General features: G+C 35.5%; 2 protein-coding genes and 2 long non-coding RNA genes across 6 annotated transcripts; 3 read left to right on the top strand and 1 right to left on the bottom strand.

Annotated features, from left to right (window-relative positions):
• Positions 1–249: 249 nt before the first annotated feature.
• Positions 250–1,267, top strand: LOC138127209 (keratin-associated protein 10-1-like). The gene is made up of 3 exons (XM_069043115.1): positions 250–448; positions 504–675; positions 741–1,267. The coding sequence occupies exons 1-3, from the start codon at positions 369–371 to the stop codon at positions 1,176–1,178; spliced, it is 690 nt and encodes a 229-aa protein (XP_068899216.1). The 5' UTR covers positions 250–368; the 3' UTR covers positions 1,179–1,267.
• Positions 1,254–10,762, bottom strand: LOC138127208 (U3 small nucleolar ribonucleoprotein protein IMP4). Of its 3 annotated transcripts, none has more exons than XM_069043113.1 (5): positions 10,553–10,742; positions 8,089–8,255; positions 7,803–8,037; positions 7,522–7,745; positions 1,254–1,475 (listed from the first exon to the last, which is right to left on the bottom strand). In XM_069043113.1, exons 1-5 carry the CDS (start codon positions 10,590–10,592, stop codon positions 1,302–1,304), a joined length of 840 nt encoding a protein of 279 aa, XP_068899214.1. In that variant the 5' UTR covers positions 10,593–10,742; the 3' UTR covers positions 1,254–1,301. The 3 variants fall into 3 exon arrangements, with proteins under 3 accessions (XP_068899214.1, XP_068899215.1, XP_068899213.1); XM_069043114.1 differs by having other exon boundaries at positions 8,089–8,246; XM_069043112.1 differs by lacking the exons at positions 1,254–1,475; positions 7,522–7,745; positions 7,803–8,037; positions 8,089–8,255 and adding exons at positions 8,322–8,564; positions 9,548–10,307 and having other exon boundaries at positions 10,553–10,762.
• Positions 2,499–3,494, top strand: LOC138127212 (uncharacterized). Its single transcript, XR_011158144.1, has 2 exons — positions 2,499–2,624; positions 2,722–3,494. It is a non-coding gene; the product is annotated as an uncharacterized lncRNA (long non-coding RNA).
• A 4,712-nt stretch (positions 10,763–15,474) lies between the features above and the next one.
• Positions 15,475–24,255, top strand: LOC138126507 (uncharacterized). The gene is made up of 2 exons (XR_011157858.1): positions 15,475–15,854; positions 23,878–24,255. It is a non-coding gene; the product is annotated as an uncharacterized lncRNA (long non-coding RNA).

Here is a 24,255-nt window from a genome sequence, read left to right as displayed (position 1 = left end):
CCTTAAAAATTTGGTTCGCCAGCTCTGGACTAAATATACCTACCGTGAGTTTTCTATTTTACTGAACATAGGATTCATGAATCTGTAAGTTTGGTTGCCTATTTCAAATGAATTGATTTGTGCATTTTAGAACTGAACATAGCCATTTTACGTTGTACTGTATGTTCAGCAAAATAAAAAACGCAGTGTATATTAAATTAAAAACCAATTATTAAATTGGCAATCGGTAGTTGGCACTTTTTATTGCTTATCAAAATAGTTGTTAAAGTCGTTGTCATGGTGTAAAAATTTGAAGTTCTGTAAATTGTAAATTTTTGTGTCGAAATTTTGTGTTAATTTTGTAAATTTGTTGTTGTTTCGGGATAAAAATGGCGTGTTGTGGACAAAATGGACCCACATTACTGACCGAACTAAAAGATCTCGTCAATCAAATCGGTGATGGGGAATGGTTCGTATATCTACCCAAAATACAACCCTTACTAAACAAATAAGTTCATATTCAGCTGTAACAAGCAACCGTGCTCTGGTGGTGCCGAACCTTGTTGTGTCCCTTGCTGCGACTTTCCCTTCGCACAAGTGGTGATGTCTTGCCCGCCCCCGATTCTGGCTCCCACGAGACCGGAACCGGTCAAACCCTTGCAACTGCCCTGTCCCTGTCCCTGTGGCCCACCTCCGGTAACAATTTAGTTTTAGATTTGATGTATTTTAATTTTAAAAATTGAATTTTTATCGTACGACAGTTAACCCCGGAGGAAGCTGAAAGGAGCCGATTCGATAACTTCTACAACAACTACAACATCGACTGGCACTGTGAGAGCCCGTGTTGTAAAAGCTGTTGCAAAGCACCAGAGCAGTCAAGGAAATCTCGTTGTTGTGAAGACTACACCAAACAAGACGACTGTTGTCCTGCACCCGGATGCCCAACTGGATTCAAACCTTGTACTATGAGATTAACCCCACCCCCCTGTTGCGATCCTTGTGGAGTTTGGTGTGCCCAAGTTCAACCGTGCCCGCCAAAAGCCAAAAAGAAAACCAATATCTACCAACCGGGACCTTGCTGTCGTCCCTGTTGCAAGCACTGGAAACCCAAAGAGCCACCATGCCTGTACGACGACCCTTGTAAAGCTGACTGTTTCAATCATCCTCCCGGAATGAAACCTTCGGGGAGGTACCCGTGATGTTCGTGTGTTGTTAGGCGTCAAAATGTATTTGTTTAGGTAAGCGTAAATGTAACTGTCGGATTAATAAACTCGTTACGTGTTTGTAATTTTATTGCGTAAATATGTGTAAGGTAACAATAATTACAGTCCAGGCATGATGAACGCTACGTTATCCAAAGTACTCATCAGCTGTTCAGGGCTGCAACAGTTTTCTTGCAGTTCCGGTATTTGTTGCGACAGGCACAGAAGCGGTCCGAGCGCGCAGAGCAGGGAGTCGAGGAGCACTGATAAGCTGCCAGAAACGGCGATTTGGCCCTGAGAAGAAATTAATATTTATTACATTTAAATTTTGTAAATTAATCACCCCCAGAATAGTTGATACGAACGAGAAAAGAGTATACTAGAGCGGTGAAATGGGAGTATAACTTTATTTAGCAACATTCAACAGATTTGCTAATCAATTATTATTTATTGTGAAATCCATAGAAAAAAATCACCACTGAAAGATAAATAAATGACTTAACCAGCAAAAAAACATTGAAAGATAAAAAACTGGAGCTGTGGCGTGAATTGCAAAAAGAGAATAATAAAAAAATGTTGTACGATTAAGTTTAAGTGGAAATGAATCCGAGAAATCGTTGATTTGAAACTTCGGAGATCTGACAAGTGCCCTAAAATAATGTGTTAAGCAAGTGTGTTTTAAATTGGACTGTGGAAGCAAAGAATAAACACTACGAGTTTAATACGTTTTTTTGTTCGACAATAAATATAGCTTGACGTTTCGTTTTGACAAGTTATAAAAATGTTGTTACACAGTCTAGGACTGGTTTACAAATCTATGAGGGGCGTGATGACTAACTCAATAGACCGGGACCAATGGCTTAACGTGACTTCCGAATCACGAGATAGAATATAGCCTTTTATTATTATTCTTTTTCCCCATAATGGCAAAACTGTATTTATGAATACAGAAAGATACGCTTGTTTGAAAATCACACAAAAAATTTAGGGTGCTATTTAAAAAACCAAAGTTGGTTGCCATAGCAGCGAAACAAAAGAAGATAGGAACAAACTAGAAAGACCAGATGATGCAGGATAATACACCAATCAACTTTTATATTAAACATTTTTTCATAAATTGTCAAATTAAAAAGTTACAGCCAATATTTGATACTTTTGTTCCACCCTGTATAAGGGCAATCATACAGGGTTATTATAAATGTTTGTAGTCCAAGTAGGCCATGAATTTGTGCCGGCTTGTTTCGATTGTGCACTGTATCTAGTGGAATATTGGCATGAGTGAGCTCCTGACCAACTGAAAGTACTGAAACTGTAAAAGTCACTGTCAATGTCAAATCACTGATTACCGCATTTTTTTCCTTCGAATCAAAATAAGTCTTTAGTAAAAGTTAAGAGTGTTAAGACCACAGACGACGATGAGTATACAACAGTGATCAACGTTAGGTTAGTAAAATTCTGTAAGTTCCAAGTAAATTTATTTTCAGGTTAACTGTTCTCTTCCAAATTCTCTCTTCTAATTATCAGTTTCTCATTTTTTTAGGATAAAAAGGATTTTTAGTATTGCAATGGGGTACACTGTGGAACAGACTACTTTCATTATTATTTCATTTTATTAAAATGGTGTACGAGATGAAAACAGAATGCAATCATGTAAGGATCAATATCTCGCAAAGTTTCCTAATTTAGAGATAGAGGAACAATCTTTAATGACCCACATTTGATGGATTGTGAATAGACAAAACTAGAGATGTTTCAAAGGAAAAGTCATCGGGAAGGCTTCAAGTTGGTGAAGTTTTGAGAGAGAGAATGGAACAAAATCCCAGAACATCATTGATGAGACTGTCAGCACAGTCAGGTGTAGCACTGAGCACATGTCAGAAAAGATTAAATTTGCACCCTTATAAAATGTCATTGTTTCAAGAACTGAAACCAGCAGATTATCCACGTCATGTTGCATATTGCAGCTGGTTTTTAAACATGAATGATAACAGAACTTTGGATTTGTCATTCTTTTCAGACAAGGCATGGTCCTGCTGTAAGTTCATAACCTGATTGTAATCAGGGAGACATTAGAACTAATAAGTATACCTCCTCTTCCATATTTGTTGCTGATTTCGTTAATGACTATTCCAGATTGAATCAATGCATGCACAGAACCTGTCTGACGTCGCCCATCTTGTGTATCCTGCCGCTCCACATTATAACATTGGAAATCATTTAATGCACATCAACAACAATAAAACCTTGCTGGACAGTTAAATAGCTTTAATTTGTTGCCATATAACACATAAATAAAATGTCTATTTACAATGATTTCATTCTCTCATTTTCCATGAACAGTTTTGGAATCTTGTACCTAACATTGTTTCCTTGAAACTTTTAAAACAAAAATGATTCAGTACCCATTGAATAATTTAGCAGCAACAATTCAGTTCTACACACCTGTGTTTGAACACCAGTGGATAAGTTTACAAAACTGAAATAGAGAAAATTAAATTTTATTGTCCGTATGAGATGGATTGAACCATATGAACTTTAAAGTTCACTTTGATAACAAATCCCGTCTTGATGGGTTTTAGTCACTGTTACTCACGGTACTAAAACGTTGGAACAATTTCTTTAAACGAATCTTCACTGTTGTGGTTAATAATTCAAAGAATTTTTTGAAGGTAAACATAACCTCCTAATGTCAAAAATAATAATCTACTTCGTATCATTTTCGTATTGAACTATGGAACGGCAAAAGAAAAAATTTCATTTGTTTTCATGGGCTCGTTGACTACAAACATTTATAATAACCCTGTATAAATTATGCAGAACTTTATACAGGAAAATTATTGAATGCGTGTGGAGACACGTCTTGAAACCAACGACACAAGATTAAATCTCAAGAAGAAGTTCCTGAGGATAACCTCTAGGAGGATAAACTCCATCTATAGAACAAGCAACCGCCTTGAGAAACCTTCGCTGTACCCTTTCAAGCGTAGAAATGTGATTATTGTAGATAGGTGACCAAACTAGCGAAGAATACTCAAGACGCGATCGAACGTACTATGGCGGCCAAAAAATTTCGGCCGTCATTTTTCCGTCATTTCAAAAAAATCGGTGTAGTCCATACCTTATTGTCATTATGATTGATGTTTTTACTTGTCACTTTTGAAAGTCAAGCAAAATGCCATCGGTATCAAATTTTAATAAAATCAAAATAGTAACTCTTGCACAAAAAGGAATGTCCCAAGCTCAGATTTCGATGGACCTTCGTATACCTAAAAGTACAATTTCGTTCATTCTTCAGAAATGGAGACAAAATGGAATGGAACTATTGAAAGACGCCAAGGCTCAGGGAGGCCTAGCACATTTACTGCAGAAGAAGATAACATGCTTCTCAATAGATTACGCAATAGCCCTTTTATGACGGCTGTTGAAGGGGTAAATACAAGCAAATACAACGGAAAGGAGCGGTCGATTTTCGGCAAACATATAGGCAGTGATTCGGAATAGGGCAGAACTTTTGACTGCGATTACTAATGCATGGCAATCAATAGGAATTATCACAGAGATTTATGCCTCTCCATCTCGCGTCGTGTAAGACGAGTTATTGACGCCAATGGAGCAATGACCAAGTATTGATTTTAAACTTCATTCATTTTATCTTTTGATTTAGCTAAGTACTTAAACAAAAATAAATGTTTCATTTCCTTCTCTTTGCCTTAATGTTTTTCGTTTGATTTTTTAAAAACTGCGGCATACTCGTGTAATTTCCACGGTTCTCTGTTTGGTGCTTTAATCCAAAAATAGCCGCAAGTCTGCCTCTAGTGCCACTAGCGGTCGTGTGGTAATTGTGTAAGAGTGGAACTTGTTCTTTGTATTCACAAAATTTGAACTGGACTGAATGACAGATTGTCAAAATGACAATAACGATAACAAAGCGAGGTTATTGGTGCTTAAGGGTAGTTTACACTTCATGTCAGGGCCTTGAAAGTGACGGACGAAATTTTTTGGCCGCAATAGTACGTCACATACAGGGTTTTGAGCGTATCAGCGTCAGATATTTCTCGACTATTCCTCATTATAAACCCCAGAGACTTAAATGCTGATTGGGCCACAAGATGAATGTGATCATTAAACGAAAGCGTTGAATTAAAAGTTACACCCAAATCACGAATGGAGTCAGGTTTCTCAAGCATCGATCCATTTATCTTATACACCCTGTAGAGTGGGTTCATTTTTCTCGCGTAGGTCATCACATCACACACCATTCATATACTGCATCCAAATTCTTTTACAAGTTGTGACATTTGTCAAAATCCGTTCACAGAGGAGAAAATTCTCAAATTCTGACAGTGTCGAACAAAAAATTACGTTTATTTTTTAGTAACACGATATTGTTTCTTTTCGTCATAGATACACATTATGAAAAACAACTCATAACTTCCTTGGGATATTTCAAATTTTTTCGCCCTCCACATTGTTTACAACAAACTCATGGGAACAAAACTATAGCAACCATATATTCACGCAATCTTCCCTGCAAAATAATAGTAGTTTATTTAACGAGTTCGTGTGTAAATTAGGCTTTTTTTGGCATGCGTGAGCCAGTTTAAAACGCGAGTGAAACGAGCGTTTTAAAGGCCCACGAGTGCCAAAAAAAAAGGCCCAGTTACACAAGAACGAGTTGAATACAACTTTTTTTTTCGACGAGCCCCTTAAAGCCTCCAAATCGCTTAAAATCTTTAAAATTAGCTTGACATTTCGTTTTGACAAGTTGTGACATTATCAAAATCCGCTCACACAGGAGAAATTTCACAAATTCTGACAGTGTCGAACAAAAAAATATTGTATGCACCACGGGAGATATTCATGTTTTCCCCTCGGTTGACTTATAAATCTCGGGTCAAAGGCCTTCGGTGCATAACCACATCAAAAATCATGTTCATATCCTCCCTTAATGCATAAATATCTATTTCAGCGACTTCTGGAATATTAGCTGATGAATTCATTATACCACGTTTCAGAAAAATGTCAAAAAAAAAAATTAATTAAATTTAATAAATGTGAGGAAACGAGTGCGATGTTGATTTTAAAATTTCAATGTTTAAGTGTTGCAACACAAAAAAAGTCCCGAATGCCAATTATTAAAACAAGTGTTTTAGCTTTTATTTAAAAAAAAATCCGCAGAAGACGGCACAAATTTTTTTGTGTATCACAAGTCCAGAAACGGTTTTGCGAGTACTCGCGCATTTGCAAGCCTTGACCCACAAATCTTACTCGCATTCGCAAACGTGCCGTTTCTGGCCTATGCAGTGATACAAATAACATTACACGAGCAATAATACCATCTTAAAACTCAACAGTAAAAATACAGGGTTGTTATTGTCCCATCGCAGTTGGCGTGGAAAACACACAAATTTTGGATGTGCCGCCAGCCTCGCAACGTTAAACAAACTAGTAGACAGATTTCCACTACCGCCGGTAGCACCTCCTATCGGCGAAACTAGTCTCACTCATGTTATGAGGCTTGCACATTCCACTATGTCACCAACGCTGTAATCCGTACTTTATTGTCATCATGATTACCGTCTTGATTATGAACGTTATTTTTTTGGGTGGTAAATTTCAAAACTCAAAATTATTTTGTCATTTCTCTACACAGAACGTTTACCTCCGGTTATCTATGTACGATTGCTTTAATTTTGTTTGTTTTTGATTTTTGGAATATCTGAGCTGCAAACAGTTTAAACTGATTGTCAAAATGACAAGAATCGAAAGTGGGGTTGCGATTCCTAAAGGTTTATTTACACTTTACTTGAATGTCAAGAAAGTGACGGCCAAAATTTTTTGGCCGCCATAGTACCGTATGAGCAACAATTCCTGTTTGAATTGGCAATAAGTTCTGGTGTTAAACCATTTATTATAATGTAAAATGTCAACAATTGTTACCGGCAAATTAAATCCAAATACAAATGAAATCAGCTGTTCTTTGTTTTCCCTATTTCGTTCAATTTGCAGCGCCATCTTGCGGTTGCTGATTTTCTCCAATAATTAATTTTTGTTTGTAACAAACTTTCGAAAATAATAATGATCTATGACCTGGAAAATTGATAAATACGTATTTCGGAATGATTCTTCTAAAACCGACACCCGTTTGCATTGGGCCTGTGCCGCACCGCAAAATCATATTGCGCGGCATGCCGAATGCCACGTCTCCACTGCATTCCACATTGCGAACGTCATGGTTTGGTCAGGTCAGGTCACGTCTTCCCTTAATTGAAAGTGCCGATCGGATAGTATGGACCCGCCTTAACAGTCACTGAATTACATCATTGAAAATTCTACTTACTTCGTGTTCTTTGAGCCTCTCGCCGATTATAGTAAGACTTTCTCCCAACAGTTTCAAATGAGCGGCCACATCTATCGGTTTGATCCCGTTGACTTTGTACCCAGCATCCTTACCCCTGGGACTTGGGGGAGAAATACTCGAGGTATCGTAAGACAAACTTCCCGGGGATGACTTCGAAATAGGTGTCTTTTTGCCGGTCGGTTTAACACCGCTTTTTCCCCCTCCTAGAATGTTTGAACAAATTTAATCTACTAAAAATCAACTGTGTAACTCATCTTTACGTGAATTTTTTTCCGGCTTGACAATTCTCCCATCCTTGATGATGAACCGTTTCTTGGACGTGTCAGTGTCCAGACGCTTAAACCCGCTCGTCTCTTGCTCATCGAATTCACTATCAGTGTCCACCGAGTCTATACTCGATTCTGTATTTGCAGGCAGCTCGTACTCGCTCTCGTATTCGGAATCGCTTTGTTCCATGTCGTAGTTTTCAAAGCCGTGTTCCGACTTGATGAAAACCTAACAAAACTATGTGTTTGGATGCTAATGACACAACGTGACAGCGCTTACGTCTTCGGGGCGCGGTAATTTTCTGGGGGGCTGCACCTCAAAATCCGACTTTCGACCCATCGCTCCTTGTCTCTTGTACGATCTGTCGATTTCGTCTGGCGACTCAAAATCCACCAACTTGGACGACTTCTTCCGGACACGGCCGCTCCTCGATACACCTGTTACTTCTAAATTTATTGTTTCCATTAACACAACGTTCAAACAAAAACTATAATTGTGAAATAAAAAATAAATTGAAACACAAACGTGCATTTTTATTTTATTAGAAAATTATATTATAAAAAAAAAATTCACGACGTAATCTCGTCATCTTGGAGCCAGCCGTCGTCGTCGCTGAAAAATCTCCTTTTGACGGTGGTGTTCATGTACGGCCTCAAAGCCCATTCGGTATCTGCAGCGTCCGCATTATCCAGTGTTCCTAGCTTAATTTCATATAACCGTAACTGAAAGCGGGGCCCAACTTCGGACAACTCAATCTGCAATTAAATTTAAAACAATATTGTCGATATTAAATTACTACATATTATACAGGGTGATTTTGAAAGTTGTGCAGATATTTTAATCACGAGCTACTGGCTTCATGTAGAACTCGGAAAAAATGTTCTATCTCAAAAAATAAAATGATATTTATTTTTTGAGCTACATTTTTTTTTAATTGCTTTTAGTCTTCTACGTTGTCAAACAACCTCGAAGGTAAAAATTCGGCACATTTTAAAAATACACCCTGTATATCATATTTTATAAAACGTACACCAATGCGGTTTCCTTGTTTTAAATTTAAAACATATTTCCTATAGGTTACTTCGCATTGGCGTACATTTTATAAAACATGATATAAAAGGGTGAATTTTTAAAATGTGCCGAAATTGTACCTGCGGGGTTGTAGGACAACGTAGAAAACTAAAAGCAATTTTAAAAAATTGTAGCTCAAAAAATTAATGTCATTTTATTTTTTGACATAGAATATTTTTTTCCGAGTTCTACATGAAGCCAGTAGCTCGTGATTAAAATATCTGCATAACTTTCAAAATCACCCTGTACAGGGTGTATTAGAATTCGATCGACAAACATTCAGGGCAGATTCTATGATCAAAAATAAGCATAAACCTCTTAATACATATGGGATCAAAAACGATTAGTTTGTGAAATAATCGATTAAAAAGTTTTACCACGAACAAAAGCAATCAGGTGGAATTTATGGATGAAACGTACAAAAATAAAAAGGAGCTATGTACAATTTACATAAATTGTCAAAATTTCGCCCCCCTGTTCAATGCACAGATAACCCCATAAAATCCAATCGTTTTTATATTTTTGTTGATTATTTTGCGTTTTTGACCCCATATGTATTCAGAGATTTATGCTTATTTCTGATTATAGAATCAGCCCTGAAAGTTTGTCGGTCGAATTCTGATACACCCTGTATGCTATTTCATTTTTCATATACAATCAAACTTACTTGTTTCCCCACTTTTTTGTAAGTGTGGTGTCTAAAACTGATGTAATCATCATGATTCGCGAAAGTAATGACCCGTTTCGAATCTTCTTTGGGAACAGGGAACAGATACTTCAAAATACTTGTAACCCTCTCCCCTAATTTGGTTTTAAAATTGTGAAAAATCAAATGTGGATACTGTTCTGACATCGTTCCTAAATCAGGAATGTCATGCCTCATCACAACATCAGACATAGTGAAGTAGGTGGTGGGTCCGTATGGCAAATGACAGATTACCAAACTATCAGGCACACCACGATGCTCGTGCACAACGATAAAATCCGTGACGTCGTTAGCACGACACGCGTGAATTAACTGCTTCATTTCGTAATTACCGCGGTTCATTCTTTGGGCGTTGGGGAAAATCAGCCGCATTTCCTTGACAAACATTTTGAGCCTCGAACTGGGATCTCTGCTTGTTGTGATCACAATTTTGGGGTCTTCAACTCCCGCGTAACGATATTCGTCGTCTTGGGAATTCGCTAGGGCCCCGCCACTTTCACCACCCATCAGTACTGCTGCTTGAGGCCCCGCGTCCTCCCATTCTGCCTTCTTCGAATAATGTAAAGCGCTTTTTTGAAGATCGCCGTGTATGGGAATATTTTCGTCCAAACTGCGTTTAATTCTGTCTTTTTTCTCTTGAATTGATTTCTGTTTATCTTCGACAGTTTTTCGGTAGAGATACTCGCGGCGTAGACGAGCCTGGCGCCGCAACATTTTTACTCTTGCAGAAAAATGAAAATTATAATATAACCTCAACACTACAACGTGCTGGTTGATGTGACGCACTGTTTTGACGGCTGACAACAAACAATAACAGCTACCAACCGTGAGGAAAAACGTGAATTTACTCAAATAAAAATCACACTTTTATATGAAACATAAAAATGATAAAACTGTGAGGTTTGGGTAAGATTTTTTACTAAATATATCGGTTATGTAGTAAAATTAATTATACAAGAAACAAACCTTCCGACTTCTGTTTTTTTCCCTGGAAACTTTCCATCATATTTCACAACACATAACACTTTTTAAACCATCATTTCAAGTAAACAACATCAAACACAACCTTTTAAATAAACAACAGAAGTTTCCATTTATGCAAAGCAACGATTGTTTTTCTTTTTATCATGTTACCATAAACCGCCTACCAACTTAATAAATTTAACCAAGTCCCGCTAAATTTGAAAAATATTAAAAGATACCGAATAGTTCTGCTTTTTTAATTGATGAAAGTGACAAAAATCTAAAGTGGACATCAGGTGCTGGTTGAGCCGAAAAAGGGCGCTACTCTGGCGGCCGCTCGACAGTTATATTGATATAAACTGGAAACTCTTGAAACTCTGCATATTTTATATCTGTCAAACTTCAGATTAGTTGTTCCCGTTATCACGAGCGGCGCTGTATGAAGAAGGTTACGTATGGCGGGAATATTTGAATGTTTCATTCTCCAATCAATATCTTTTTAATTTTATAAAAATAATAAGCAAGTACTCTACATATCAACGTATCTCAGAAATAAGTACATTTATTTTAACCAGTGACAGTTCGCGTCAAGAACAACTAAATTTTTATGTATCATTTTTTCGAAATTTAATTTTCATTTCGGTATTTTTCCCCCCATAAATTGACGAGCTGTCTATTTACTCGCATTTTCTAGTTATTTGACCCAATTATAGTAACCGTGAAATAATACTTTTTGTAAAATCAACGCAAAACATTGTGTTTTTAGAATACAGTTTTTCCGCTCTGTGGCCGAGGTGTATTTTTTAAATAGTTTTGTCCAACTCCACAAGGCAGATGTTTACGCGTTGATTCTGTGATTTAAGATAAAATTTTGTGAAAATGGCGAGTTTATGTTCCACTAGTGAATACATAGATATTGTGTTGGTGTATGGTAAAGCGGGAATGCTCCTCGAGTCTAGAGAATTTCAGTGCTACTTCTTGTGGGGGTACATGAAGGACTTGGTATATTCGATCCCAATTGACACAATTGAAGTTTTAAGAAAACGGGTGGAAAAGCTGTCACAACAATTCGCAATAACAGAGGAATGGAACTTTGAACACTTCTTGTAATGGTTAGTGATTACTGATTAGTGATTACTCTAATTACTTCATGAGAATTTTTACGGATTAATACACTAATTTCAAGAGACATTTTGTGTCCTTATTTGGGTATGGGCGATTCATTAGGGTTAGTTTAAAATATTTATTATTAAAAATGTTTTCATTTAATAAACAGCAAAAATGAACAGGGAATTTTTCCATTTTTTTATATTTACAATTTAAAATTTGTAATGAAATGTGTTAGAAATATCTGTATATGCACATTAAATGTAGTGTTTAGGAATACGTGGGAGGATTGGGGCAATTATTTTGCTTTCCAAGAAAAATTGTGGAATTCCTTATTCATTTTTGCCTAGTTTATCTATCATATGATTCTATTTTTTCTCTTCCACCCTTAGATTACAGCAATTGCAAGAAACAAGTGGAAGTTTTCTTGCATTTGTTTTTTCTTCTTCGCTTATCGGCATCGGCGAAGGAGTAATCCCCATAGGCGGGTAACGAAATTTGTGCCAAATCTTTCAATAATTTTTATTGGATAACTATAAGGTTTAGGAAAAAAATGTATTTTTTTCTAACACTAATATCTTATACTGTTTCTATGGTGCATTTGAGGTCGTGATTTGAGCTTACACCTTATGTTTCCCATAAAATACGTTTTTCTCTATAATGGGGACCACACACATAGAGGGAAGAGTCAAGACTTGAATGCACACGCCAATTCCCTGTGTGTGGAGAAGAATGTGGCACGCGCATTCAAGTCAGTTGGAATCAAAACTGTCTTGATTTTTGGCGTGCACATTCAAACCCGCGCGGGGATAACTTACTGTGTGTGGTGACAAGTCTGCATGCTTCGGTTAAAATTCAGTGGCGGCCGTATTTTATCTGATTTACGAAATATGTCTCGTGAATACAATACAGGGGCACGCCACTGTTATCAGACAAATTTCCTTTTTGGTCACCATCACAATGAACGTTTGCTGCATAACTGACGGGGAAGCAGTAGTGTGTGTGTACTCACAGAGAGTACGGGTTTACTTAGACAAGCGTGTACACTTTTAACTGCAAATTCTTCCCTCTGTGTCTGTGGCCGCCTTATGACACGTCGTCAATAGCAATGTATCTTATAGAGTCATAAAATACGCTCACACATATTATTCATCATTTTTACAGTACCTAATTATCACAAAAGTGAAAAGTACAATTATTGAATTGGAACTACCACATTAGCTTCATGCTCTTGTTCCTAACGTCTTCTTCTTTAACTTCTGCTGTTTCATCCAATGCAAGTGCCCGGCCATCGAAAACTGGCAATCTTTACATTTTCTTCAAATGATTCTTACCGTAATGTGAATTAACTTTTAATGAAGTTCTACACACTTACCCCATATCAAGAAAAGCCAAAATGACATCTTCCGTTACCTCCGTGTATTTTGAATGAAAACGGTGCACATTTACATTAAAATATTTTTTTATTAATTTGCCTATTTTTTATTGTTTTGTTATTATCTAATATTTATTGCAATGCTATTTTTTAATAAAAATTCAAATAAAACAATTGCTTATAAAAAAAAGAATATTTTATTCAAAAAATTGAAATTACGTCTAAACGGCTGCAAATAGGCATACACAATGTTAATATGTAAAAGTGGCTTTAGAATTTCATTTTACATTTATATCTAGTATCAGAAACGGTAGTTGGTATTTAAAAAAATGAAGTTTTCGACATTTTTTGATTTTCAATTTAAAAAATTGCAGTACGCGTATGAAACATTAAAAAAATGTCGTTAATAGCGCAAAAAGCGGCCAAATCTTTGGCAAGTCAGTAAAACAAAAATAAATTATTTATTTCTGATGGTTCAGGAATTATAAAGTTTTTAATGAAGCCCTGCAACCTCGTTTTTTTGAGAAAAAATTTACAGGTCAAAAACAATGACAGATAAGTGCTAACAGAAACACGTTCCAAACTCAAAATCTAACGTAGCATCCAAATGTGAAATCAAAATGGGGCCTTTCCATTTAAAAAAACAAAGATGGCGTCGATTTCCGGTATTTCTGGAAGTGCCGTCATTTTGAAAATATTTCATTTGAACTTGGAGTAGTCTATTATAGTCAACTACCAATTTTTGGAAAATCAGAAAGTTTCTAATGAACGGGCTATGTGAATCAGCCTATATGGCTCAAAATCACCAAGGTGGCAAATTTGTTTCGCCAGCAAATAAATTACAAAAATTACCATTTTATTGCACAAGTGAACATTAGTAAATAGGAAAATTCATTTGTTTTAACTGTACATCATACAATATACTTCAAAAGTAAATAATATTTAATATTATTTCAAGATATATGTATGGAAAGTCATTTCGAGAACGCGTCCCAAGGATGGATCCTTAGAAATATACATCAGGAATTCCCATAAAATAAACGATATTTAACAGTTTCCACTACTTATCAGCGGCCAATTTTATTTAACATCTAATTTTTTTAACAATTATTCAAAAAATCTAATTAATTTAAATAGAAATATGCTTAAATATTTTGTCCGACAAAGTATGCATCATTTCAGTGAACGCAGTTGTAACTAGCTGAAAAGAATTTATAATGAACACAACCTTTAGGTGCTAGCCGCAGTTTGTGGTAGGAGATGATATTATAACCGGCCGTCATAAGTGTTTTTCGGCAAATTAATTATAATTAAGTGATAAGTACCTTTCAATTCACTATTTACAGAGCGTACATCAATAGGTCATCATTCAGGGAACGCGTTTATAAGTTTGGAATATTGAAAAAATTCCTTTTAGATTACAACATTAAAACAATAACTTGAAATATTTTACACTAACCATGTCAGACCGAGTCGAAAATGGCTGCCGTCAAAAAAAAAGCAGCGTTTAGTTGAAAACGTCATTTCGTGAACGGTCATTTCGGGAACGTTCCCGGATATGATGGCATGTTCTCAAAATGATAATGATGTTCCAAGGATGACTGTTTCATTCCTGGAGTGATATCTGCTATTGCAAATTCTCAATAAATTTATTGTTTATGTTGTGTTTACACAATTTTCAACAAGATATTATACTTGTTGTTTTTATTATAGCAATATGGCACCACGAGGCTGAAAATACCAAAACAAGGCCGAAAAAGTTACTAAAAAAAGATAGTTCGTCTTATTTGCGCTAATTTGCGCCGAAGAAAAAAAGCTAATGCTAGAAAAAGAAAGTTCTCGAAATGACGATTTTTTGCGATGGCTTTTTTGAAAAACAAATTAGAAAAAAATTAATGTGTTTTGTGCTTGCCCAATTTAAATATTATTTATACACAAGTTTAGTGACGATTTAAGCAAATTTTCATAATCATAGCTTCCAAGTTTTTTATCATAAAACCAAACTTGTAATTTGCCATCTTGGTGATTTTTACCCATATACAGCATGTTATTGAAATGCGTTAAGAAAATTTAAACGGTTACTTTTCTATTTACCATTTTTTCGAAAACTCAAATTTATGCTCGAATTTATTTTCACCGTATTCCGTGTCATCGAGTCGTTTATGGATGGGACGGTGAAAGAACAACGGCTTCGTACGAAAAACGTTAACGCAAAAAAGTAAATACATACGACAAAAACCCAAGCGGATAGGTCTTGCAAAAACTTACTGACACAATTTAGTCAAGTCCTTCACCTGCATGCGGCCGTGTTTACAATTTATTAGAAAGTGAATTTCCCGTAATTATCGCTAAAAATGGTGAAGTACACTAATCCGGAGTTAACAGACATGGTGCTCAGTTACGGGGAAGCTTTATCAAATGCTGATGCAACCAGGCGTTTGTATGTATAGTCCATTTTTTAATTATAGTCCGATGTATCAATTAAAAAGCAGAACAACTGTCATATTGCTATCTCTTTTCAACATAATGTAAACAAACTATTGAATTCTTGTACGTATTGTATTAAGCGTGTCCCACTATGCATCTCGCTTTAGCATGTGCGATTAGAGCAAGACGCGAATTGTACGTTTATTCCACTAGCGACGTCAAATTTTTAGGTTACGTTTTAACCACGTTATTTGTGATAATTTTGTTTAATTTTGCTTGAAATGTCCTCCGTATGATGCCAACGAAAAGCATGTGGACAGATCCTTTTACAGAATTTGTAAATTGCAAAAACAATATTGGAATTGCGCGGAAACTTGCAAGACTGGAAGTTAACAGGTAAGGGGGTAAACTAATTCATAGAGGTTGTTTTGTGTTCATGGCGTTGCCGAAACAAAATCTAGGAAGAAAGAAAGATAGTCTAAACGTGGTTGTTTAGTGCTGTTTTCAACTATTTTTAATATATCTGACCTATTAGTTGATATGTAAATAGTTATCAAAAGCATTCTGAAGGGAGCGGTTTTTTGAAAGATAAAATTAAAACGGAGGAATGAATTTGCAGAAATACCAAGAAAGCACGAAAGAACACAATATCTGTCTCATGTTGCCTAAATAAATTTTCAAATATTGGTAGAACCATGCACTGCTGTCAAATGTCGAAAACAGACGCAGGTCATGTCGACTTCTTGATTCGGACTAAGCTCATCGGACTATAATAAAAAAATGGACTATACCTTTGTGAATGCTGTCCAGCATTTAAGGCATTCTAGGACTTTTACTCCTGTCCTGTCCTGTTAACGAAGAAGCGATTGTTAGTTGTCGACGACTTGCATTACGAATTGACGTTGCCAGAAGATCCACCACGTCGAATTGCATTTTGTCAATGGCTTCTTCAATAGGTCGTAATTCACCAGTTTTATCGCCAGCTCGTTCACCGGACTTAAACCGTTGTGAATTTTTTTATGGGGCCATCTAAAACAGATTGTGTCTGAAACTCCAGTTGACACCGAGACAATTCGATAAAATTCTGACATGTGGATGAGAACTCAAGCTTCTGTGGCTCGAAGGGCACACAAGAGCGTGCATCGATTACGGAGGGCGTCATTTCGAACATTTAATTTAAACGTTAGTGCCCTTGATCAAGTGTGGTGCGTAACTTCAATGTCACTCTCACTTACTACGAATAAAGAATTGGTTTTTACTGTACCGGGTGGGGCATCGTATACGCGCACGCGAGAAATCGCGACTTCTAATTAAATTAAATTGTCGAAATTTTATATACCTAACTAATTATTGATAAGGTATATTTGAGAATTTAAAAAAAAAAAATTTTTAATAAATAAGGCCGTAACAGTTTTATTAGTTTTCTGAAATTAACTGTTAATTTACCTATAAAGTTTTTACACTAAATGAATCTGTATCTGCTAGCCCATCAAACCCTGGTGGCACAATTACAAATTTTGACTTGGTTAGCTAAATAATTCGCTTTTTTATTTAAACGTAAACCAGACGGGTGATTTACGGCACAATGGTATAATTTCCCAACAAAGGTATAGCCGACCGTTTTAAACCTTTTTGCCATAAAATTGACAGTTTCCATTGTCACCTAAATTTACGACAGCACAAGTAACAGGTCATAAATAAAAATGATTTTGAAAGTTGAAATGTAAAACTGCGTTTAATTCAAAATCTAATTGGTATTTTTTTCCGTAGATTTCGTATATAATTATAGGAAGTGAATCTGGGTAGGTTAGTATAAAAATCAGAATTTGACTTTTTGGTTGGAATTTACATTTTATTTTTTTGGCTTTGTTTGTAAGTGAAAAATTATCAAAAAATTATGAAATGTACCTTACCAATAGCCAGGTTAGTGTGAAAAATTTCGACAATTTTATTTAATTAGAAGTCGCGATTTCTCGCGTGCGCGTATACGATGCCCCACCCTGTACATAGGTATTTATCAATTTTTTGACCAGGAATTTTTTGAAATTCTGGATTTTTGCCGTCAGTCTCCAGCAGTTTCAACATTTCTTCTTCTCACGGTTTCAACACTATTGTCTTATTTCCCTTTGCTTTCAAATCGGTTTTCTTCTTCAAATCAATTTTCAGGTCAGGTCAGGTAATTTTTTTTCTTTATTTGGTCAAGCGAAATTATTTTACCAAAATTTGATTCGAATACTTTGCTGCTTCACTTTTATTGTTGGAACTTGTGACTCGACACTAAAAAACCCTTATCGCTGCAGCTGGGTTCTAATCATTAAAGTTATATTTCTGATAAACAACTGAGTGAAGAAGACCGTAGTAAATACTACACCTTTGTAAGTACATACTCGGAAAATGGTAGTATATACTTCAGATTTCCCCAGTAGATACTTGTAAGTAGAACTAAAAGCTTATGCATACGAAATTAAGTGTTTCCTTTTACTTTGATCTTTTACTACAAGTAAATACTTTTTTTGTTCGACACTGTCAGAATTTGAGAATTTTCGCCTGTGTGAACGGATTTTGATAAATTTGACAACTTGTCAAAACAAAACGTCAAGCTAATTTTAAAGATTTTTAGCGATTTGGAGCCTTTAAGGGGCTCGTCGAACAAAAAAACGTTGTATTCAACTCGTTCTTGTGTAATTTTGGCTTTTTTTGGCATGAGTGGACCAGTTTAAAACTCGAGTGAAACGAGAGTTTTAAAGGTCCACGAACTCGTTAAATAAATAACTATTTTGTACTCATAGCTTTGAAAGCAACGCTTCTAATCCAACCAATCCAACATCCAACGCTCGCTCCGAAATGAGTGCTTCCCGGTCGACTCGAATGTAAAAATTGCAAAAAACACTGGTCCTTTGAGGCATTAAAAAAAATCTGTCTTGATAATAATAAAATTTAGTTCATAAAATACAACTTCCCTGGGTTTTCCTCCATAAAAAAATTACGGAAAGATTTATAATCGTTGAAAATTGTTCCTACAAAATTCACAAATTATTGCAAAAATTGAAATATCAAGTGAAGCAATCGTTTCCAATAACCAAAGATCACTGCCTACTTGGTTTTATGTTCGTTTATGTTTAATGTATTAAAACAAAAAATTTTAACTTAATTTTCGTACAAAAAATATTGTACGAATCACTTGCGTGAAGACATCTTCCGTTCATTCGCGCATTAATTAAAGGCACTCGCTCCTTCGTCGCTCGTGCTTTAAAAAATGCGCTCATGCGGGAACATCGTCTTCCCGCACTTGGTTCGTAAATAACTATTACTTATAGTTTACACTTGTAAGTTTTTACTAAACTTTATGCATACGACCCAACGTCTTTCGGGTCAGCTAGTAGTTTATAATTTAACATATTTAAAATTTTTACAAAAATACAATTTAATTAATAATTTATAGTTCTTTCATTAATGAAGTAATATTATTTCATTTCATTTTTCTTCAGATCAAAAATAGGAATTAATTCATTGTTAGGACGTTTCAACAATAATTTGTCCGTTGACAGCGGAAATATATCCCACAATTCTTAATTCCATACCTTGCAAATGCTTATCCTCAATAATGAGGGATTCTTGAACGTTAAAAAAATTATGTGCTGCTGTACACAGCTTTCTATACAGCTGTGTAAAAATATGATTGAAGTTACCCGCATCTAGACTCCACTCTTGGAGTTTTTTGGAATTAGAATTCATTTTAATAAACTTGAGAAAACGATCCGTTCGTTTGGGAATTGTACGATCCAAGTGTCGTCTGTCAAAACAGTCGAAAAAACTTCGTATATGTAACACATTTTCATTTTTTATATTTTCCCAATTGGCGATGGTCTAAAAGATAACAATGATAAGTTATTTTTTGTAATTTGACGTTATAGATTTAAGTGCGTTTATAGCTTTTGAAGTGATGCAAAACAATTTATGTGATAGAATTTGGATAAAATAAGAGGCAACTAAATTAATTTTCATTTTTCAATTAAAGTTTTATCAATTAATCAGACTATCACAATAGTTATTTATTTAACGAGTTCGTGTGTAATTTGGGCTTTTTCTGGCATGAGTGGGCCAGTTTAAAACTCGAGTGAAACGAGAGTTTTAAAGGTCCACGAGTGCCAAAAAAAGCGCAATTACACAAGAACGAGTTGAATACAACGTTTTTTTGTTCGACGAGCCCCCCAAAGACTCCAAATGGCCGAAAATCTTTAACATTAGCTTGACGTTTCGTTTTGACGAGTTGTCAAATTCATCAAAATCCGTTCACACAGGAGAAAATTCTCAAATTCTGACAGTGTCGAACAAAAAAAACTGTAAAGCATTTTTACTCAAAAATTACATAAAAAGAGCAAATTACAAAAGATAGTATTAAAAAATATGTTTGTTCGATACCTCCCTAGAAAGTGGGTCTGTATCCATGGTTACCAGTGGGTGAAGGTTTCACTTTCGCTCACGCACTTTCGCTCACGCATAATTGAAATTCGATTTTATGAAAAAGAATTTGTATATTGAAAATAATTACATACCAATAATAACTAAACGTTATTCCTGTTGAGTTGAACATTTCAAGGTCAAATAATTTTATTTTTTGGCTTTGTAATTATGTTTTGTAAATACACAGTGACATGTAACATGAACGGTATTTACCTGCATGTCACTATTTGTAAAATTATTTGACCTTGAAAGGTTCAATTCAACGTGAATAACGTATACCGTGCGTTTTTTTAAGACTGGCCAAAGGGTTTTACATGCTAATTTTTCAAACCCCTGTTAACTTTTATTTTTGTGAAAATTACAAAACCTAACGCTGTTTTTAGATTAAACAATAGTATTATTTAGTCATTTACTTTATTTTTTAATACCTAAATGGTTGTAATAGACAATTTACAAATAAAATGTTAGTTGCAAAAAATAGTGTGAAGATTAATATTTTACATTTAATAACGATAGATTCATCCGATTACTATCCCACCTCCACCCGGCGGCACGGCAATTTTGCCGGAGTACATACACTATTACGGATATTACTATCAAGTAATAGTGCAGTGCTTATCAACATAATTACCGGCGTCTTGCCTCCGCATTTTGACTTTGTTGTGTATTATGTTCTGTGTCAATGTTAAGGAACTTCCTCACGATGTGACATGAGTATAATAATATACCTACCAATGTGTTATCTAAATCCAGAATTTTTAAATTTTTAAAAAGAGATTGCGGTACTATCATGTTATAACAAGTTTCTTTACTTTAATAAAAATTAAATGAAATGTTCAAAATGGCCTCCAGAGCCAGTTAAGCAATCACATAATCAATTACATATCAAAATTACAAATGTCAGTTGAAATTTTAGCCTACTGAAAATTTTAAAATTGGAGCAAACGGAATTTAAAAAATGTCTTTTTGCTAACTTATTACTTGATTCTGGTTATTAAATTAAAATTGTTTAAATACATTATCATATCCCACAACTTTACTACAAAACTGGGTTGAATATTTTCATGAGGACAAAAGTTAACAGGGGGTTGAAAAATGTAGCTTCTAGAACCCTATGGTCAGCCTTAAAAAAACTCACTGTATAACAATTCATCACTTTACATATTTCATCACGACAGCCACCGAATATGCCCATCATCAGTACAACTTTCTGAAGGATCCACTCTTGGTCCGCCGCTTCCAGTAAAAACTTGCAAACATCGTTTCTTGAAAAAGTTGTAGCTTTTTTCGTCTGATAGTTTCTACATTTTGTTTTCAAAAAGGAGGTGAGACTGTTGAACCTGTACCATTTATAATATTAAAACAACTAATAGCTTATTAAAAAACCTCTTACCTGGATACCTGGAGATATCAACGTTTTGAAATACAAACAGTGTAGGTACTCTTCAACATTGAATATCACAACCGCGCTGATGCTGCTTTCGTCTTTTCCCTTGATCTCGGTCTGCCATTGTGTAAATATTTCCAATTCTTTCTGGTATCGTAATTTTGATTTCGTAGGCACCATTTGGTACTTCGCGGCATTTGCCTCTTCCAGGACGTCATCAGGAACACAGAATTCTTCGTCATCCATTTCCACAACGTGGTGTACGTAATCACTTTATTGACTTTGCAAAACTTTGTTTATTTTGTATTTTATTTTTTTCCATAGCAACAGATCTCTCCGAAAATGTGATTTATTTATTTTATTTTAATTTTATTTAAAATTTTGAATATAAAGTTACAGACTCATTTTCTAAGGAGTTATGTCTGGTATCGAACAAAATCAAATACAGCACTCGAGAGTGCTGCGCGTCGTGGCCGAACATGCAATTCGCGTGAACAAAAGCTTTACCTTCCTCTCTCGTAGTGTAAATAACTATTCATTGCCACTTGTTTTTTAAATTTTAATTCGTGCTTTAAGAACTATTGTCAACAGCATGAAGATTTTCACTGGTATTGTTAATATCGGAATAGCTCATCGTGGTACTTGGCTCTTGGATCATTTCTGGAGTAATCGGTTCTTTCGTACTGCTACTGGTACTAGGTTCAAGCTGTCTTAACATCTTCAATGTCATCAATTTTCAAATGAACCAATGCGTCGCAACGACAGGCATCCGCAACTAACATTAAAACAAGGTATAATTATAATTTCTTAATTATAATTTCATTAAATATTTATTGTCTGGAGCAAAATTCATGAATCGCTCGATTTGCTCTTTTGTTAGAACCCTTAATTTCTTCGGTGTATAATCATCATTCTGTCTTTTTAAAAACGGACGTAATTTTGACATTTTTTCTATATTTATTCCATTTTTTAGATTGAGTGTCTTCTTGACCATTGAATATTGAGACAAAGGGTGGATGCTTTCCTTTTAGTCGATAAATAATAGTAGTGGTCATGACTCAGGGGTTAGATAACAACCTACATATCATTATTTTCTTTCATTTTCAAAATGACCACGCGTTCGACATTTGTCTGTTCACATTCCCCAGATTGTTTTTGTTATGTCTGTGGTTATTATATTCGACCGAATCAAGTGAAACATAAAATTACGACAAATTTCTAAATTTTCTTCTTCTTCTTCTGACAGTGTCGAACAAAAAAAAATACCGCGTGATCAAAAAGGACTGTTTAAGTTGGCAGTACAATTAAGAAAATTTTTTAATTCGGTTATTTATAACACTGCAACTGGATATGTTTTGTTGGTTTATTTTACAAATATCTGATATAGGTATAGCATTAACAATGACAAGCCACCAACAACCGGAAGTTACTCGTGTTATACGATTTAAAATACGATCCAGTGTTACCAACTTAAACAGTCCTTCTTGATCACCCCGTATTTTGGTTTAGACATATTAAATCAAAATTAACCATGGGTAGAATACCGCATGTCGTTTGTGGACCTTGCCGGTCAACCTTAGAAGCCTGGGTGCGAGGGGAGAAGCGTAAAATGGCATTTGGTAATCCAAGACTTTGGCGGGAACCGCAAAAACATGTACTATCGCGGCCATCCAAAAGTGAACGTTTTTTTTATAGTTTGATTTTTACTTTAAGTCATAGGCGTCCTAAAATGTCAATGTCACTAGCGATAAAAAAATTATTGAAACAATTTTTTTTCAAATGCCACATCTCACTCCGATGCAGACAGCTAGGGCTATTGCAAAGCTAGAAGAAAATTGGTCGTTGGCTGCTGTGGCGAGAGAATTACATTGCAGTAAGACTTGCATCGTCAATATAAAGAGGGGTTGGCAAGAAAACAGGCTTGAGAGGCCAATGCGAATAGGTGTTGGAAAGGTTTCTTTACTAAAGTTTACTTTCCCTTTAATAATGTATTAATTACTTCTCAGTCTCATTTTTATTAAAAATTATTTATTACAACTTTTTATTATTAAAATAGTAACGCCTGCTGCACGAACGTCAATGAATACAGCCTGATTTAATCTAACGAAAAATACGGAAATTTTCGCAAGCTATCGTTTACTTTTGGATGGCCGCGATTGTACATGATTGTTTCTTCTCTCTGGTAGATGTCTCACACTTTAAGAACATAAAAAATCGTTTTCACATTCAATATCCGGATGTTCCTTCTTCTCGAGCTCCTGTTCCACATTCTGTGGAACTGCCACCACCAAGTTTTCGTCGTCTGAAAAGAGTGCTTCTGATTATAATCTTCCTTGTTCTTTAGAAGAGCTTGCCTTACACGAAGAAAGTGAGACAAATCCGCACGAGGAACATGAGACAAATTCGCACTTTCTAACTCAGCACGAATTAAATGATTTAATTAGAGATTTAGGATTGACAAAAGCTGCAAAACTACTTCTAGCAGAAAGCGACATGAAAGGTTCTCACAACATTTCTCATTAAAAAACGATTTATGCTTTTGCAACAATGTGGACAATCTGTTTGCAGAAATGGACCTAGAGCACCGTCCCGACGATTGGCGTTTGTTTATTGACAGTGTTGGAGCAGCCGGTTCAATTTGGTTTATGACGCCGGCGCCGCTTTCGATATCTCTGCCGACAATTAAAGTCCTCGTCTAGAAATAGTCAATTTTGACTTAAATTGTAAATAATTTTTTTACCTGATGTGCCGGTACGTTGGTGGTCTCTCACACAATTTGGAAAGACCGGACATCTGGCTTATTTTCACATCTTGCAAAAGGCCACCAGCGTACTACCTACCCCTGATTGAGAGGGGAGACGAATTTACTTTTGTCCGTTTTTGTTAGTTTTAAGTTAGTTGATAAGTAAATGTAGACCAAGAAGCATCAATACATCTTTGAATTAA

The sequence above is a fragment of the Tenebrio molitor genome, chromosome 3 (genome assembly GCF_963966145.1).
Source record: "Tenebrio molitor chromosome 3, icTenMoli1.1, whole genome shotgun sequence".
NCBI lineage: Eukaryota > Metazoa > Arthropoda > Insecta > Coleoptera > Tenebrionidae > Tenebrio > Tenebrio molitor.
The sequence above is the reverse complement of the archived record's forward strand: the minus strand, read 5'-3'. Positions and strand labels throughout refer to the sequence as shown.